The 17820-nt window shown below is 44.4% G+C and overlaps 1 protein-coding gene across 3 annotated transcripts in view; it reads right to left on the bottom strand.

The window, feature by feature from the left end:
• Piwil2 (piwi like RNA-mediated gene silencing 2) overlaps positions 1–17820 on the bottom strand; it is a 56802-nt gene that overhangs the window by 11241 nt on the left and 27741 nt on the right. For all 3 annotated transcript variants that reach the window (XM_040734889.1, XM_040734926.1, XM_040734970.1), the window contains exons 11-20: positions 17146–17334; positions 16500–16584; positions 14766–14855; positions 13216–13356; positions 10973–11086; positions 9659–9847; positions 8186–8287; positions 7130–7246; positions 6486–6574; positions 5682–5787 (exon numbers count right to left, since the gene is read on the bottom strand). In XM_040734889.1, the coding sequence (XP_040590823.1) occupies positions 5682–5787; positions 6486–6574; positions 7130–7246; positions 8186–8287; positions 9659–9847; positions 10973–11086; positions 13216–13356; positions 14766–14855; positions 16500–16584; positions 17146–17334 (1222 nt within the window). The remainder of the gene's footprint in view (positions 1–5681; positions 5788–6485; positions 6575–7129; positions 7247–8185; positions 8288–9658; positions 9848–10972; positions 11087–13215; positions 13357–14765; positions 14856–16499; positions 16585–17145; positions 17335–17820) is intronic.

The raw sequence follows: 17820 nt of genomic DNA, 5'->3' as shown, positions 1-17820 counted from the left end.
CAGTCCTACCTCACTTTCCTGACAGAGCTATGTCCCCAGGCCTTGTTTAGTATTCTGAGGCAGGGTATCACTATGTAGCCTAGGCTAGCCTCAAACTCAAAATCTTCCTGGCTCAACATTCCCAGTACTGGGATATCTAGCTCAACATACATCTTTATCACAATAAAATGTAACATAAAAATGTCTTTTTTTTCCTCATGATTCAAAGACTTAACACTGGACTGCTGCCTACTTCTTCCTAATGATGAGCTGATAGGCTGCTGCTGTCATGGATTCTGGAGTAGACTCCCCACACATACAATGTGACACTGTAATTTTAGATGTTATGTATTCACTTAACTTTACCCTCGTATCTATTACTTTTACTGTTGCTTATTCTTTTAAACATTTTTTCCCTGTTTTTCAAGACAGGGTTTCTCTGTGTAGCCCTGGCTATCCAGGAACTCAATCTGTAGACCCGGCTGGCCTCAAACTCAGAGATCCGCCTAACTCTGCCTCCTGAGTACTGGGATTAAGGGTATATACCACCACACCCAGCTCCTTTAACAGTTCTACCTTTTACCTAAAGTATCTTTTTCCTGTGAACAATGTCATCTTTAGTAATTTACTTCAGTGCAAATCTTATAAGGATACCATCTCCATTTCTCATTTCCCTGCGCATCTTTCACTGCCATTTCTGGAAGTCATTTTTGGTGGACATTAGATCATTATGATTGTACTGCTTGACAAGTTAGCTATTAATTCATTAAGGTTATTGAAAGGGGTAAACTAAACTCAAAGGCTTCACTTCTAATAATTTGGAAATAAAGGAACCAGACCCTCACTCAGCCCCCTGATAGTAGCCACAACAGGTAGGCCACAAAAGAAAACTCCAGGGGGGACCAAAACCTCCCCTCTAGTCTCCAGGATATAGTTCTGAGAACTATTGGTATCTATGTACAACAGGCCACCTGCAAGTAACAAGACAATGCCATAGAAACCACAGAATATTCCCTCTCAGCACTGACCAATGAAAATAATTGCTACACAGGTATTTCATGCCAAAATATGACTTTGAGAAATTCTTCTGATTGTTCCCAAATGTCAACCAATCAGAAACCAACCTATACCTACTGATGTAATCCTGTAACTTTTGTCTTTAAAACCTAGCAGTAGACAGGGAACTTCACTTCCTCTGGAGGCTGCTGGTCAGCTTACTAGACAGGGTCCCTGTCATGGTTGAATGAACAATTAAAACCTTGCTTTTGCAGTTTAGTGGGTTTGTCTTCCTGGTAGTCTCTGGGGACTTTGCAACTTGGGCACAACAGATATAACCTCTTCTTTGCTCTCCCAATCTATGTGTATTTTTATGCCTGCTCCCAACAAGTTTTTATAATGTGCCTAACTGTATCTTTGCATATATATACATAAATACATATATATGCTCATGCATACACACATCTTTTTATCTTCTGGGATCTGTTGTACCATGTATGTGCAAGAGACAGACAGACAGACAGACACAGACACACCCATGCTCGCACGTGTACACACACACACACACACACACACACACACACACGGACGGACGGACGGACGGATGGACGGACGGACGGACGGACGGACAGACACAGACACCAGGCCTTACTAGGCAGTACAGGCTGGCCTTGAACTCAGGATCGCCCTGCATCGTGCTGAAATTACATGGGTACCACTGTACCTGCTTGTTGGAGTTTCTGAACCAATGCTCTCACATCCTCTCCATCACAGAACATTCTTCTCTTCTGTCTTTTCAGATACTGCTTTGGCCCTTATGTTTGTTTGCTGCCTTGTGCATTTTAAAACACGGTATTTTAACATTTTAAAATACACAAGGGGAGGGCAGTATGGAGTTACAAAACAAGCCAGGCGGTGGTGGCATGCCTTTAATCCTAGCACTCGGGAGGCAGAGGCAGGCAGATCACCCTGGTACAGAGTGAGTTCCAGGACAGCCACAACTACATAGAGAAACCCTCTCTTGAAAACAAAACAAAAAATACACACAGAAATATATGTGTGGTGGTTCCCTGTGTTTTAGCTCCTGCATCTGTGTTTTAGTCTGATTACTTTCTTCTGGCCTTTCCTCCTTTGCATTTAAACCACTTTGTATTTAAACCCCTGCTACCCACTGTTGTGGATGGCAACATCCCCGCCACTCCTATGCTGACACCCTACCCTGCTGGGTCTCAGAATGTGACTGATTTTTTTAGATAATGACACAAACACAGAGGTAAAAATGTGTGAAAAATCTATTTACAGGACAGAAAGACACCAGAAGAAATCAACCCCACTGTCACCTTCACCTCAAACTTCTCAGGAACTAGGAGGAAATTCATGTCATTCTTCATGTTCTCCACCCACAGGACTTTGTTATAGCCTCTTTAACACACTAACACACCTACCTATGGGGGAGCAATCTCAATTATTGCAGATCCCCTTTTAGAAATTGTAGATTTCATAGTTTTCAGTTCATTGTCCAAATTCTTAGTAATTAAAAAAAATCTCTTTGAAGATAATAAGTTGTTTTTATTTATTCATTAATTTTCTTTTTTAACATTGATTTATTGGGGGGCAGAAGCATGTTAGTGTGCGAGTGTGTGTGTGTGTGTGTGTGTGTGTGTGTGTGTGTGTGTGTGTGTGTGTGTGTGTGTGTGAGCAGTAGGAGCAGGGTCTCTTCTACCATGTAGGTCCAGATCAAACTCAGATGGTCAGGCTTGTGGGCAAGCGCCTTTACCCACTCAGCCATGTGCTGGCCCTCATCTGTTTATTGAGATGAGGGCCCCACAAGCTGCAATCCTCCTCCAGTCTCAGCCTCTGGAAAGGCTCGGGTAACAGAAATGAGTCACCACATGCACAGCAGGGTATCTGATTAATTAAGGGAGTCTTCTATGAGTTACTCAGTTTCTTCTCATTTTCTTTCCTCATACCCCAGGTACTTGTTGGCTGCTTCCTGCTAAGGACCTTGGTATCCCTTCTTCTAAGCAGCAGTCACAGCCCACCCCATCCACACACAGGGTCACAATGAGTCAGAGTTCACTTTATTCCTCTTTTTTTTTTTTTTTTTTTTTTTTTTTTTTGCTTTAAGCTTGGTAATACTTAGGATCCCATGTTGGAGGGTCTTGGCTTTGTTTTGGCCTTTGAAGACTTTCCCTAATGCTGAGTAACTTTCTCTTAGCTGCATGCCCTTAGGGGAGAGGCATCCAAAAGCAACCCTCATTTCTCTGTATTTCTGTTGTTTTGTTTTCATCTTCACTTCTGTATTTTTCTTCCTTCATGAGCTCTTTAATTAAAGTGAATCTGACTGGACATAATGACTCACACCTATAATTCTAGTCCAGATTAATAGTAATTCCAGGGTAACTTGACCTACAATATAAAACCTCAGCTCAAACAAAAACAAATAAGAAGAATGGGCATATATGTGCTCTTTTTTCAAAACCAAAAGCCAAACACGATGTTCTCAATAAACAAACAGATAATGCGGACTCTGAAGCTATTTCCCTTTACAGATTTTGAGGTTTTCCCTGGGTACCTAGGTAAAGGCAATGACAAACTAGAGAACATCACTATCTTGGATCAGTAGGGAAAATGTGAGAAATTAGGTAACTCAAATGTGATTTATAATTTACTCTAAGAGACTATGATTAACTTACTCTAGTGCTTTCCTTTGCCCACCTGCAATCTTGACCCTATGGTGACTGACAATCTGCCATCACCACCGCATGAGGAAAAGGGCATCACAACATCTGAAGAAATCCCTCAAGTTGCATTTGTTGGTACACACTTGTAATCCCAGGACATAGACAGCTAAAACAGGGAAATCACAGACAGAGGGTACAGCCTGGGCCACACAGTGAACTCAAAGTTAGTGTGAGCCTCGTAGCAACTCTGCCCATTCATTAGCTATTAAGCTATCTGAGTAGAGGCATAACAGGCGCATACAAGTCAGACTACAAACATTATAGAGTGCAATCAATCAAAAGGGCAATTAATCAGCTTACCACACCCATGTAAGCATTCCAGTGAACTTCTGGATACAAAGCTCTCAGATCCTGGTTGGCGTTCTCCACATGCCTTATCATCTTATCATGTATCTTGGTGCCAGGAAACTAAGTGTTCTGACTACTGACTTTCCCTGACTTAGACAGTGCATACCTTCTCCTAAGTGACTTTAGTCTCTATCCTTTTCCTAAAACAAACCTCAAACATGGATATAACAGCTTTTAGTGAGTTCTGTGTCCCTTCAGTCAATGAGATTTGGGGAGCCACCCAAACTTTCAACTAGCGGGTCTTCTGAATTGGGGTAATCTTTGGTAAACTTCATTGTTCGGCCCTAGATTCTTGTATCAACAATGACATTTCTGAAATTAACATTTGCTGGAAAAGCGTACAAGATATGAAAAGTAGGACAGACACACATAAAAATTAGCAACTTCCATCTAGAAAACAAGAAAAGGTATGCAAAAACAGGTGAGAGTAAACCATCAAAGGAGTGAATAGAAAAAGCCACTTCCAAGCCGAATATGGTGGCACTTGTGAGGCAGAGACAGGTGGGAGTTTCTATGAGTTCAAGGCCAGCCTGGTCTACATATGGAGTTCCAGTATGCCAAGGCTGCCTAGAGAGACCTTGTCTCAAAAAGAAGAAAGCAAACCAAACCAATAAAACAAAAATCCAGTGAGAGGCCTGAGAATACAGCTAAAAAGTAAAGCATCAACTGAGCATGTGCAAGGTCCTGAGTCTGACCCCAAACACCACCAAAGTAGAGAAGGGTGGGTAATGACAGAAACAAACTCAAGTTAACAAGACGTTATAACCAGTAAATGGTACATAATGAAGGACTGGGAGAAGAACAGGAGCCAATCATTTTAGCTAAGGGAGGGAACAGCAAGGAGAAAATAGGCAAGTGTCACAGAGGTCATCTCTGAGTTAGGCCCAGAAGACAGGCAGAGCTTGCAAGGAAGCAATGGTAAGAAAAGAAGTAACAGAGCTTGGTAACAAGTTACCACATCATTTGGAACTTCTTAGACACAGAAATCCATATTGTCTAACACATGAGGGCACTGCAAGAATGGTAATTCCGTAAAGAAACAAGGTGGGGTTTTGGAGAGTGACTTCAGCCACACAGAATCAAGTTCCCTGTGGTCTACAACCTATGCAAAGCCCCACTGCCTCCTTTGATGTCCTGGCCAGCACAAAATGCAGAGCCTTGCTTGCTCACTCTTTTAGCCTCTTATCAGCTTAATGACAGCAATCGTCTATGGGTAGCAATCTTTCAAACTATGAGACGTGATTTACAGTGAAGCTTTTGTCCTAAACCAAAATGGAGAGTCAGCGGGTAATGACAGTCATAAAGAGCTGAGTAAATTAATGAGTTTTCAATGCTGAAGTTTACCTCCAGCTCAGCCAGCAAGGGCATGGGAAGCATGTCTGCAGGCACGATGGCCAGCCAGGCAGATCTCTAACTTACCACCCTGCGGTGCAGCGTCAGCTCTGTAACTGCTCTACAGAAGCAGATGCCTGGGACAGGACACTAAGCTCTCCACCGGGCTACGAGTCTTTCAGAGATTCACCTTTGATTTCCTCCCACCATGCCAGATTTCTGCTCAAAACTTAAACAGGTAGTCCTAAAATGCAGAAATTTTGGGGTTTCTGATCTCCTCACCTCATAGTATTTCTTCAAGGAGCCCACCAAGCAGAGCTTCAGGCTGTCCACAATTTCCTGATGTGGCATCTGGAACACCACCCTCGAATACCATTTGGTAAGTGTGCTAGGCAGGTGCAGGGGAGAAAGGAGAGACACACAGAGAACAGTGAGCAGCCACTCTCTGTGGTCCGCTGTCCACACACAACGTTCCTTTTGAATCAGCTCAACACACATCTACCTGCCAAGTGCATTTGTATATGTACCTGCCATCTACCTGCCATTTGTGGGGTCAGTATAAGCCTAACAACCTGAGTTCAATGCCCACAGCCATGTGGAGGGACAACTGACTCCACCACAGAGGTGGCCTCTGACCTCCAAACATGCACCACACCCTAATACCCACCTCCCACCTTCCTCAATGGTAATTTCATTTCTTTTTTTTTTTTTTTTTTTGGTTTTACGAGTCAGGGTCTCTCTATATTGTTTTGGAGGCTGTCGGTCCAGCCCGGCCTCGAACTCACAGAGATCCGCCTGCCTCTGCCTCCCGAGTGCTGGGATTAAAGGCGTGCACCACCAACGCCCAGCGGTAATTTCATTTCTAAAAAGGCTAGTAACACAAAATGCTGGCAGCCTCTTGCAAGAGCTGCAGAATACAGGGAACAGATCTGTCCTGATGAGTGTGGCATTTCACATTGCAAATATAGCTATTAAAGGACAGAGGAAGGAACTTAGTGCTTCTTATAGTGTGATACAGAGTGCCCAAAAATCATCTAATGGATTTATAATAAGGTCAGGCATCATACAGCTATGATTTTTGCTTACAGATTTATGCTGGCAACAAAGCCAACCACAGAGCGCATGCCTCTGCTGGGGTCATGGTATACATCCATTCCAATCACCATTAACTGTTTCTAGGTTGAAAAACAAAAACAGAAGTTCAAACCCAAGCAATCCATTCCTCTGTCTGTATTATCTTAACTTCAAAGCAATATTCCTTATGATTTACACATGAAAACAAGTTCTATAAAAGAAACAGAAAGACTGCAATCGACTTGACTTTCTAAACACAATAAACCAAGTCAGATCTATATCAGGTCAGCAAGTGCTTTCTATGAAAGGACAAATGAGTAAATCTTCGGGTTTTGTGAGCTGAGAGTCTCCTTAGGAACCTTGTAATTCTGCCTTTTGAGGACTACAGTGGTAAACAGAGGCAACCAATGCTCTGTGTTCCAGTCAAAGTGTACGTAAAATACTGAGAACTGAAAGAAGGTAATCTTCATGTATCAGAAAATGTTGACCTGAACTTTCTCACCACTTGAAAACATAAAGTACATGCTTAGCTCACGGCCTGTCTAGTAACATGCAGCAGCTGGCTGGACCTGAGTCTACAATGAGAATAGAAAGGATGACAAGAGGGGAGGATGGGAAAGAGCCAGGCACAGAACACACAGTTCAACATCACTCACCAATGGGATATCCACTCCCCAAAGCTCACCACCCAGTTTACAGTTCATCTGAAGCAAAATTTTCTGAGCCACACTCCGAAGCCTGGTGGGTTGACCAATGGTTCGGACATTGATGACCTATAGGATCAGAACATCATTGATCTCTTAGGAAATGTTAACAGTTCTAAAGCACCAACATCTCTTGGCTCCAGTCCCTTCCAACAAGGAAAGTGAAATGAGAGGATTCTCAACTCCCTCCCATGCAACGATGCAGTATTTGTGTATAGCTGTCCCATACCCTCCTGGTACAGTATTTGTGTATAGTTGCCCCAAATCCTTATGTACACCCAGATTGCTATTACTTTTAGGACTGAATGCAATCACTATGTAAATAGTTGTTATCCTGTATGGTTTAAGAATAAGCACAAGGGTTTCCTTTATGAGTCTGATGAGCTCAGAAGAGGTGTAATTTTCTTTCAGAATGTTTTAAACTATGTTTGGTGAATCAGCTGATGCAGAATCCACAGTCAGGCCAGGCATGGTGGCATGCTTGTAATTCCAGCACTTTGTGTGTGTGTGTGTGGGGGGGGTTAGAAGCAGGAGGGATAGGAATTCAAAATCATCTTTGTGTATGCAGGGAGTATGAGTTTAGCCTGGGTTACACAAGATTTGTCTCAAAAGACCACAAATACTGAGGGCTGAGTGTACTACATTTAGGAAACTTGAATTAGTATATATCTGTTAATAACTCTAACTCTAGGGTCACTAGGCATATATACTCATAGTACACACATGAGCATTCAAAACCATACAAAAAACTTTTATCTTATTCAGAGTGTCATTTTTATAGCTACCTAGGAAAAAATATCTTCCCTTCTCAGAGTGAAGCCCACCCATCCAGCTTGGTCATGGGGAAGCACTTAGGGATTGTGAGGAGCAGGAAGAGCCCTCAAAAGACAGGGCCACCTGCTGCTGCTGGCTCATTCCAGTCAGAAGCTCGAAGCATACTGGCCCCTAGTGGCTACATCAGCTTCTAGCCCATCAGAGGCACTGAGCTGGAGCCCTGCCTCCACTCACCTGTGAGGGCACTGGGGACTGCACACAGCACAGCTTCTTGATGGCTCCATAGAGATCATCACGTGTGCCCATGATGATGCAAACGACCATTTGTATCTTCCCCTAGAGGAGAGGTGCATACTCTGTCAGGCCCTGATCACTCTGGGGACTTTCATGGGACACAGATACGATAGACGTGCAACTGAAAAACAGATGGTGGGCATTCTAACCAGAAACATCCTTTTAATCTGAACTAGCATGGGCTTGGAGCTGCTGTCCATGGACAGGTAGTACATTACTAACACCTATAGCTGGCTATGACTACTGATGGTTACTGCCTAGGAGGCTTCAGATTCTAGAAAAGGGCTAGGCTTGGAAGTATGCTAAGGTTCTATGACTCCTCCTCTGACTGCCCTCAATGACTTCCCTGTGCTCTTCCGCCAACTAAGCAATGTGTCAGACCACAGAGCTTCAGCTGAGGAAGCAAGGCACACAGCACTACAAGGCAGTGTGTAGAGCCAAGCACAAGAGGGACGAAGCCAAGTTCACAGTAGCTAGTCCTCACTTTCTGTCTAGGGAGAACAGACACTACCAGCAACAGACCTGGCAGGAGCCTCTGTTTCCCAGCACTCTTAGCCAATGTCAAAACAGAGGACCTTCCAAAAGTGGGATGTCAAACAGAATACCACAATGCTAAGAGGCTCCAATTCTAGGACTGACCTTTCCAGAACAATTAAACTCAGCAGACTCCTGGGCTTATGGGATAATTATCGCCAACAACTTCTCTTCTACCTCCATCCTCTCCTCTACTACTTACAAAGTGCTGGGGAGATGGCTCAGAGGGTAAGAGCACTTGTTGCTCTTGTAGAAGACCTGGGTTCAAGTCCCAGCACCTACATGGCAGCTCACAACAGTCTGTAACTCCAGTTCTAGGGAATCTGGGACCCCTCAGGTGCCAGGCACACACACTATGGACAGACATACATACAAGCAACACACATAAAAAAGGAAAAATATTTTATTTACAAAGAGATAAGAAGGAAAAGTCTGGAAGCTGGAATGGGAGTGCCCATATCCAGTGTTCTGATCAGTTATCTGGATTCGTTTATGTGTCTAAGGTCAAGTTCATCACTAGGGCAATTTGCATTCTGGGCCAGACTATTCTGTTACAACTCAGAACTGAATCCAGAAGACAGCACTTGGCCCAAGTAGTTGGTTCCTGAGCACAGCATGTTCTACAGATAATGAACTAAGTGACTATTATTTCAGACAACTTCATAAGGGAATGGCTAGACAGGGAGCACACGGGAGCACGTGACAGCCAACAGAATGAGAAAAGATAATAACCAAAGGGCAAGAAGAACAGTTTCATGTGAAAAGGAGAAGAATGTATGCTCCTGGGCATCAAACAGACTGACACAATCTACATAAGATTAAGCATTCAAGTACTTCCAGAGATCTTGTAAGTTTACTTCAATTAAGTTACTTTATTACCTCAACTCCCAGAAGGGACTGAATAGTCCTGATATAGGTCTCTATTCGGTCATCCTTCAGTTCAACCCAGGCTGGGGGGCTTATGCGCATACCAATGGGGCCAGCTATCTTCTCCAACATGTTAACCAGTTCTCGGGCTTGGTCCATTGCTCTCTTTGGGTAAAAAAGTGCCCAGAAATGCATGGGAATCTAGAAACAAGCACATGATGGAGATTTTACTATAGAGGATAAATGACTGTGCATTCCCTCTGCTTGAGTTCCTCTACCTGATAGGATTCCTATCATTCTCATAGACTTATACACTTTGGCAGTCTTATAATGTAATACTATACAATAATAAAAATGAAGGCCTACTAACATACCCAACAATATGCATGAAACTCTGCACACAAGGTTGAATAAGTCATACATAAAAGACTGTTCACTCTCTGATTTTCTATCTATCTATCTATCTATCTATCTATCTATCTATCCATCCATCTATCTATCTATCTGGCAAAAAGAACACATGCTTTTGCCAATTCAGGATGCTTGCTATTCCCAGGGAATGGGACTAGCAATAACCAGGAAATATGGTTAGGGGGTTGAGTGTACCTATAATTTCTGTTTTTTAGTCCTTTGTGTTGGTTACATAGGTCTATTTAATTTGTAAAACTCAAGTTATACACTTCTAAGTGTGCTTTTTCTTTAACTATGCTGTATTTCTTTCTTTCTTCTTTTTTCCTAGACAAGGGTTTCTCTGAGTAACAGCCCTGACTGTCTTAGAACTCACTCTGTAGATCAGGCTGGCCTCAAACTCAAGAGATCCTCCTGCCTCTGCCTGACAAGTGCTGGGTAAGGGTGTGTACCACCACCACCCAGCAACTGTGCTGTATTTTAATAAAAACTTTAAAAGTTGACATTTTCTAAATATAACCCCTAAGACCAACTTTGTCTGTCTACTACAAAGTATTTTATACTTTGAGGTAAATAACTAACAACTAGCTGTCTCTTGGGGGAACCCTGTTTTAATTTGACATCTTTCATGGATAAAAATAATCCTGGGAATTCCCAGGGGCAAAAGAGCAAGGGAGAAAGAAGAAAAAAAGAAGAGCAGGTGATGGGCGACAGCAGACAAATCACCATGGTAACTATTTCCTTCTCCTCATCCTGTAGTCAGACAGGGCTGCCCTCCAGCACTGCTCATCTGGGAGGCCTTGCTCAGGACTCACTCAGAGTGGAATTCAGATGGTACTTCCTCTTGAAGAGAGTACCGAATCACCCGCTTCCACACTCGGAGCATACGGATTCTCCAGGACTTCAGAAATCACTCACGGTCAGGATGGAAGCATCTCTGGTCACTTCCTTAACCCAGTTCAGGTCCTCAGACGTGACAAATGAGGTATTCCTTAAGTTAATCCTCTCCATTGGCAGAAGACGACCTTCGATCTACACAGAGAATAAAGGGTCTCTGACATGGAGCCAACGACAGACTCTTCAAGAAAACACTGGTCCTGCTCCACAGACACCTGACCAACTAGAGCCGCACCGTTTTTCTTTCTCTCTTTTATGAATAGTCTTGCTGGCCTCCAACCTGCAACTTAGTAGGGCCGAGAGTCAATGCTAGAAGGGCTATCACCAGAGCCTGAGTGCTGGTTTCCATACTGTGCCTCAAGACAGCCCAAAACTTAGTCTGTTAGGATTGGTGGCAAGCGTCTTTACATACTGGCATCACTGGCATCATTTTCTATTTTGGATGCATGTTGTAATATGTGTCCAAGTGTGTTTTGTGTGTGTGTACATGCATGTGCTGCATGTGCATATGTTTGTGTGTATGTGTGTGTATAGGCCAGATGTTTTCCTCTATTGCTCTCTGCCCTGTTTTTGAGACAGCTGTCTCCCAGAACTCAGACTGTCTAGACTGGCTGGTCAGTGAGCACTGGGAATCTGCCTGTCTGTACACCGTCTCCTCCTGGTATGAAGTAGTTCAGATGCATACCACCATCTGAACTACTTCATACCAGGAGGTTTTTTTTTGTTTTGTTTTTTACGAGACAGGGATTCTCTGTATTGTTTTCGAGGCTGTCGGTCCAGCCCAGTCTTGAACTCACAGAGATCCGCCTGCCTCTGCCTCCCGAGTGCTGGGATTAAAGGCGTGCGCCACCACCGCCCGGCCCAGGCACACCTTTTTATGTGGTGCTAGGGACTGATAAATCAGGTCCTCATGCTTCATGGTATGGCAACCTAAGTCTTACCCCCAAGCCCCATGTAAAGAACCTACTCCGGTAAACTGTCTTTTGACCTCCACATGCATGCCACAGTATAGTCCTGTGTATACACACACACACACACACACACACACACACACACACACACACACACACACACACAAGAAATAAAATGTAAGAAAAACATGTTTTTCAAGACACCGTTTCTTTTCTTTCTTTTTGGTTTTTCGAGACAGGGTTTCTCTGTATTGTTTTGGAGACTATCCTGGAACTCACTCTGTAGACCAGGCTGGCCTCGAACTCACAGAGATCTGCCTGTCTTTGCCTCCCAAGTGCTGGGATCCCACCACTATCCAGTCAATTTAAAAAACAAAACAAACAAACAACAACAAAAAACAGAAAAAAGGCTGGGTGATGGCGGCGCACGCCTTTAATCCCAGCACTCGGGAAGCAGAGGCAGACGGATCTCTGTGAGTTTGAGACCAGCCTAGTCTACAAGAGCGAGTTCCAGGACAGCCTCCAAAGCTATACAGAAGAACAAAACAAACGATGACAACAGTAACAACAACAACAAGAATCTGGCCACTGGAGCTTAGTGGTACACACTTTTATTCCCAGCACTCCCATAGGCAGGTGGATCTCAGTGAGTTAGGGTCTATACAGCAAGTTCAAGGTCAACCAGGACTACATACTGAGATCCTGTCTCAAAAACCAATCTGTGTTAGATAAGGACAGTTGTAAATTAATGCTTCCTATTTGATCAGAAATGAATAGCTATCATCTTTGGGAAGAAAAGTCTGCAAATGTTGCTGGCAGATTAAGTCAAGGGGATTCAGATACTATGACTGACATGAAAAAACAGTGTAAGAATAAGATCAAAGGGCTGGAGGGATGGCTCAGTGGCTGCTCCTCCAGCTTAGTTCCCAGCACCCACATGGTGACTTGGTGAGAGCTTACAACCATCTTTTTTTTTTTTCCAAGACAGGGTTTCTCTGTATTTTTTGGAGGCTGTCCTGGAACTCGCTCTGTAGACCAGGCTGGCCTCAAACTCACAGAGATCCACCTGCCTCTGCCTCCCGAGTGCTGGGATTAAAGGCGTGCGCCACCAATGCCCGGCTTCCTTACAACCATCTTTAATTCTAGCCCTCTTCTGGCCTTTTGCAGGCACCACGCAGGAATGTAATGCATACTCATAAATGTAGACAAAAACATACACATACAAATAAAACAACAACAACAACAAAAGGAAATGAAGAATAACCCCACAGTGGAGACAAGGGAGGATACCGTCTTGCTCACAACTCCTGGCCCCTGGTTCAGGCAGATGTCACACATGCACCTCTGACTCACCTTGTGGACATCTTTTTGCAGACTGAGACCCCAGCGGGTCAGCTCGTTGTTGGCTGTATCATTTTGTGAAATTCTCTGTAGCAGGCATTCCAAAGCACTGTGGTGCTGTTTAGGGCTTAGGTTAATCTGCTGAGTCAAGTCCTAGGCAGAATTAAAAAGTAAGACAGCAAGTTCCAAGCATTACTCCTTCTAGCAGGAGGCTAAATGACACCCAGTTGTATGAAATGTTTCTGTGAACGATCTCATGTTCAGTGAAAAATCAATGGAAAATGTCAAATATAGCCAAGAACTTTTATAAATACTTCTGAGAAATACGGAGACAATTTAGTAACAAAATGAACAACTTTCAGAAGCCCCTGACTGTCTCTCTTGCTGGGCCGTGGTGGTGCAGGCCTTTAATCCCAGCATCTGGAAAGCAGAGGCAGGCAGATCTCTGGGAATCCCCCAGGCCAGTTAAGGCTGCACAGTGAGACCCTGTCTCACAAGAACTATTTTTTTTTAAGTTACTGACTGCTCCATTACATCTGATTTCTTTCTCAAGGCATCTTTTTTATGAATAGGAATGAAGGAGGCTTAATTACACCTATTTAAAATCTAGGGAAGAAGTAGGGGGAGGGCTGGGGTAGAGAGGCACATGTTTATGCTAGGACCAAACACAACAGGACAGAAAACCATACTCAGGCTCGCACTGTTTCTGTATTAGGAAGTCAGCCTCACCACAAAGCTCTCCTGCTCTCAGAACTTGCTACAGTATAGCCACACTATAGGTGTTTTGAGGGCTACTTAACAGGTGTAGGTGTGTATGAGGAATCTGAGTCATGTAAGAGTTCTTTGTGCTTCTGAGACTCAGGAAGCACACAGTTGCTGCTTGGCTCTTCTAGGCTGGACAGATACCAGAGATCATTAGGGGTTGGGCATTGTTGGGAAGGGGCTTTGAGCTACCCAGAAGGAACTGAGGGTAAATGAAAGAAGTCTCTCACAGGGCCTTTCGCTTCCTTAGGCGCCCTCTAATGCCACTCAGCATCTAACAAAGTCTAGCAAGGTGGCAGAGAGCAGCTCAAGCACAGCCGTGTCAGGGGAAGGCAGCAGTGAAGGCTTGGCTTCCCGCTGCCGGGGGGTGGCGGTGGGAGGGGGGGCTGCAGGGCTGATGCTCCCAGTGTCTCAGAGCTTCCCTTCTCGTCTCCTCACTCCCTGGCTTGCGCTTCATTCTCTCCATGCCTCCACATAAACTGTGGTTTAGAGAAACACGACAGGAACTTGGTGTTCTCAAGGAGTCTCATTATAGTACATAACCAGCTAACCATTACCGGCTGACTGCAGAGGTGGACAGGGCTGGTCCCTTTCACTTCGAATCCAGTGCCTGCACAACTCTAAAGACCTCAAAAGCTCCTTTTCCGTGGCAAAGTACATGATTCTACAGAAAGGGAAACTGAGCCCAGAAGGGCTTGCCAAGGGAGTCAGAGCCAGAACCTGACCTACTTCCAGCTCAGGCTACTACCCCAAAGGTGGCCCCTGAAAGTAGGCATCTCCCCAAACAGCACAAGTCCAACCTTCATGGCCCTGAAGTCCTTCTTCATCTTCTCAGGAATCCCCGTCATGAAGGAGAGCTCAGGCAACAGCAGGATCTCCCCTTTCAGCAGCTTAAACAAGAGAAAGGAAGGCAGGGGACAGAGATGGCATCTGGGACCGACTCCAGGGGGTGCAAGTCTGCACTAACAAACCTACCGCTGAGGAACTCCACCAAACCCCAGGGAGAGGACAAGAGGACAGGAAACACTGCATGTATTATACCCTTCATGTCATCTGGCACAATACAGACAGCTGCTGTGTGAGGTTAAGGGGGGGGGGGGCGGCTTGTCACAAGAAGAGAAAAACAAAAGTTTGGCCCCATTGAGCCTCAAGGCAATGGCAAGATGACCTGTCAAGCTCAGTGCTTCCTGCTCTGACTCCTCAGCAGAGGAGGTGGGGCTAGAGAGATGGTTTAGCAGCTAAAAACACTTGCTGCTTTTGTAGAGGAACCCACATGTCTCACAAACACCTGACACTCCAGTTGCAGGAGCTCAGACACCTCTGACTTCAGTGGGCATCGGGCACAGACAGACAGACAGACAGACAGACAAAACATCTATACACATGAAATAAATTTAAATGGTTTTTAATATTAAAAGATAAACTAAGAATGGTGACAAGCCAATTCTCTGTTAAAATCAATGTCACACCTTCCCTCTTAAATCTACAGATGTGCTTCTGTTTTTTTAAAGATTCATTCTTATTCATTGTGAGTGTGTGTGTGGTGGGGTATACACATTCGAATGCAAGTGCACAGAGGTCAGAGGTGTCGGATCCCCCGGAGCTGGGGTACAGGCAGTTGTAAACTGCCTGATGTGGGTGCTGGGACTTGAACTCAGGTCCTCAGGAATAGTACACTTTGTGCTCTTAATCACTGAGCCATCTCCCCAACCCCCATAAACTCAATTATTTTTTTTCTTTTTGAGGCAGGTCTCACTACAGAGCTCTGGCAGGCCTGGAACCCATTATGTAGACCAGGCTGGCCATGAACTTAAGAAATCTGCCTGCCTCTGCCTGCCTCCCAAGTGTTGGAATTGCAAGCATGTGCTACTATGCTCATATCAGAGTTTTAATCTTTTTTTTTTTTTTTTTTTTGCTTTTCAAGACAGGGTTTCTCTGTATTGTAATGTTGGTTTTTTTTTTTTAATGTAAAAGAGCTCTGCAGCCAGACAATGGTGGCTCATGCCTTTAATCCCAGCACTGGGGAGGCAGAGACAGGTGGACCTCAGTGAGTTTGAGGCCAGCCTGTTCTACAGAGAGAGTTCCAGGATAGGCTCCAAAGCTACAGAGAAACCCTGTCTCAAAAAAAATTTCTTTGCTTGCCTGTATTATATGTACGTGGTACCCACAGAGGGCAGAAGAGGGCTTCAGATCCCCTGGAACTGGAGTCACAGACAACTGTGAGCCACCATGTGGGTGCTGGGAATGGAACCCAGGCCTTTCAAAGAGCAGCCAGTGCTCTTAACCGCTGTATCATCTCCCCAGCCCCTAGAGTTTTCATCTTTGTATACAGAATTCTCCTTATGCCTTTAACCTAAATTGTTCATTTGGATACTTAGCTCATCCTGTTATGTCCTAGAAACTCTGGCTAGAGGAAAAATAAAGCCACGCCCAGTGGGCCCCACCACACTGTACACATGCGCACATGCCTCTGAGTGCACATTACAAGTGGCCAACAGGATAGAGGACTACTGCTGGGCGTGTAAACCACTCACCGTGCCATGGTTATTCTGTCTTTCGCTGGGCCTGTGGATGAGCAGTGGCTGGTCATCCTCCTTAACTGTGATCCCATAGTTTTTGCTAAAGCAGGACAGAGTAAGAAACAGTGTTGCCACTCCTACAACAACCCCTGTAGCTCTTACCAATGCTCCTGCAGCTTACAATTTGCACATTACCCTCATTGTGAATCCATCAGAAACTGATCATAGCATTAGTAAGTGGAAAATACAGGGTACAGTTTCCTTGCTAATAGACAAAGAACAAAAGCCATAAGCCCAGGAGAGAAGCATGGGAAAGATGCTAAAGGGTTCAGGCTAAAGGGTTCAGACAATAGAAAGGTAAAATAAAAGTATACTGATTAAAGACTTGAATTTCACTTCTCTCACCAGACAAAAATCAGTGAGAGAAACACAACTCACAGCCAAAAATTCACTTATGTAGTTATTGCCAAAAGTACCAGAAGAACCAACTGTACGGGCAACACATTCAGGCCAGATCCCACAGACAACCCTTTTGGTCTCGGGTGTATTTATTGCCATTTTATGGATCTGTTCAGTGTTAGGTACCGTGTTATTAATGGCACATAAATATCTCAGGAACTGCACCTCCACCCACAGACCCAAGTGAGCCTCTCTCTTGTACCTGTAGTACTCCAGGAATGTGATCTCCTTCCCATCAGACATCACAAAGCTGTCTTTGGGGGTCTTGTTCCAGTCCACATCGTCAATGCGGTAGGTGCGGTTGTTGTAACGTGTGATGACAATGCTACCAACCAGAAGCTTGCTGCACTCGTCCTGGAAATGCTCCTTGTTCTGCTGGTAGATAGCATGCCTTTGGGAAGAGGCAAGAGGCTTTGGATGGCATTCATGCACTCAGGGTCATAAGAAAGCGATAGGGGGCTCCAATAAATGACTTTGTTTTTTATGATTGATTTTATTGTTTTAATTATGTGCACGGGGTGTGTGTATCTCTGCATGTGGGTATGTACACGTGAGTGCAAGTGCCCAAGGAGACCGGAAGCACCAGCTGCCCTGGAACTGAAGCAAGTGCTCTTACCTGCTAAGCCATCTCTCCAGTCAACCCCAACTACTTCTTTTTGAAACACGGTCTCACTCACTATAAGATAGCCTTGGCTAGCTTGGAACTTACTATGTATGTAGGCCAGGTTCAACTCCCAGCATGTAACATGGAGGCTCACAACCATTTGTACCTCTAATTCCAGGAGATCTGATTCCCTCTTCTGGGCACTGAGCATGCGTGTGGTGCACAGATATACACACAGGCAAAACATATACATAAAGTAAAATTTTAATTAAA

The sequence above is a fragment of the Mesocricetus auratus genome, unplaced genomic scaffold, assembly GCF_017639785.1.
Source record: "Mesocricetus auratus isolate SY011 unplaced genomic scaffold, BCM_Maur_2.0 Super-Scaffold_2245, whole genome shotgun sequence".
Lineage (NCBI taxonomy): Eukaryota > Metazoa > Chordata > Mammalia > Rodentia > Cricetidae > Mesocricetus > Mesocricetus auratus.
This window is presented reverse-complemented; position numbering and strand designations above follow the sequence as displayed.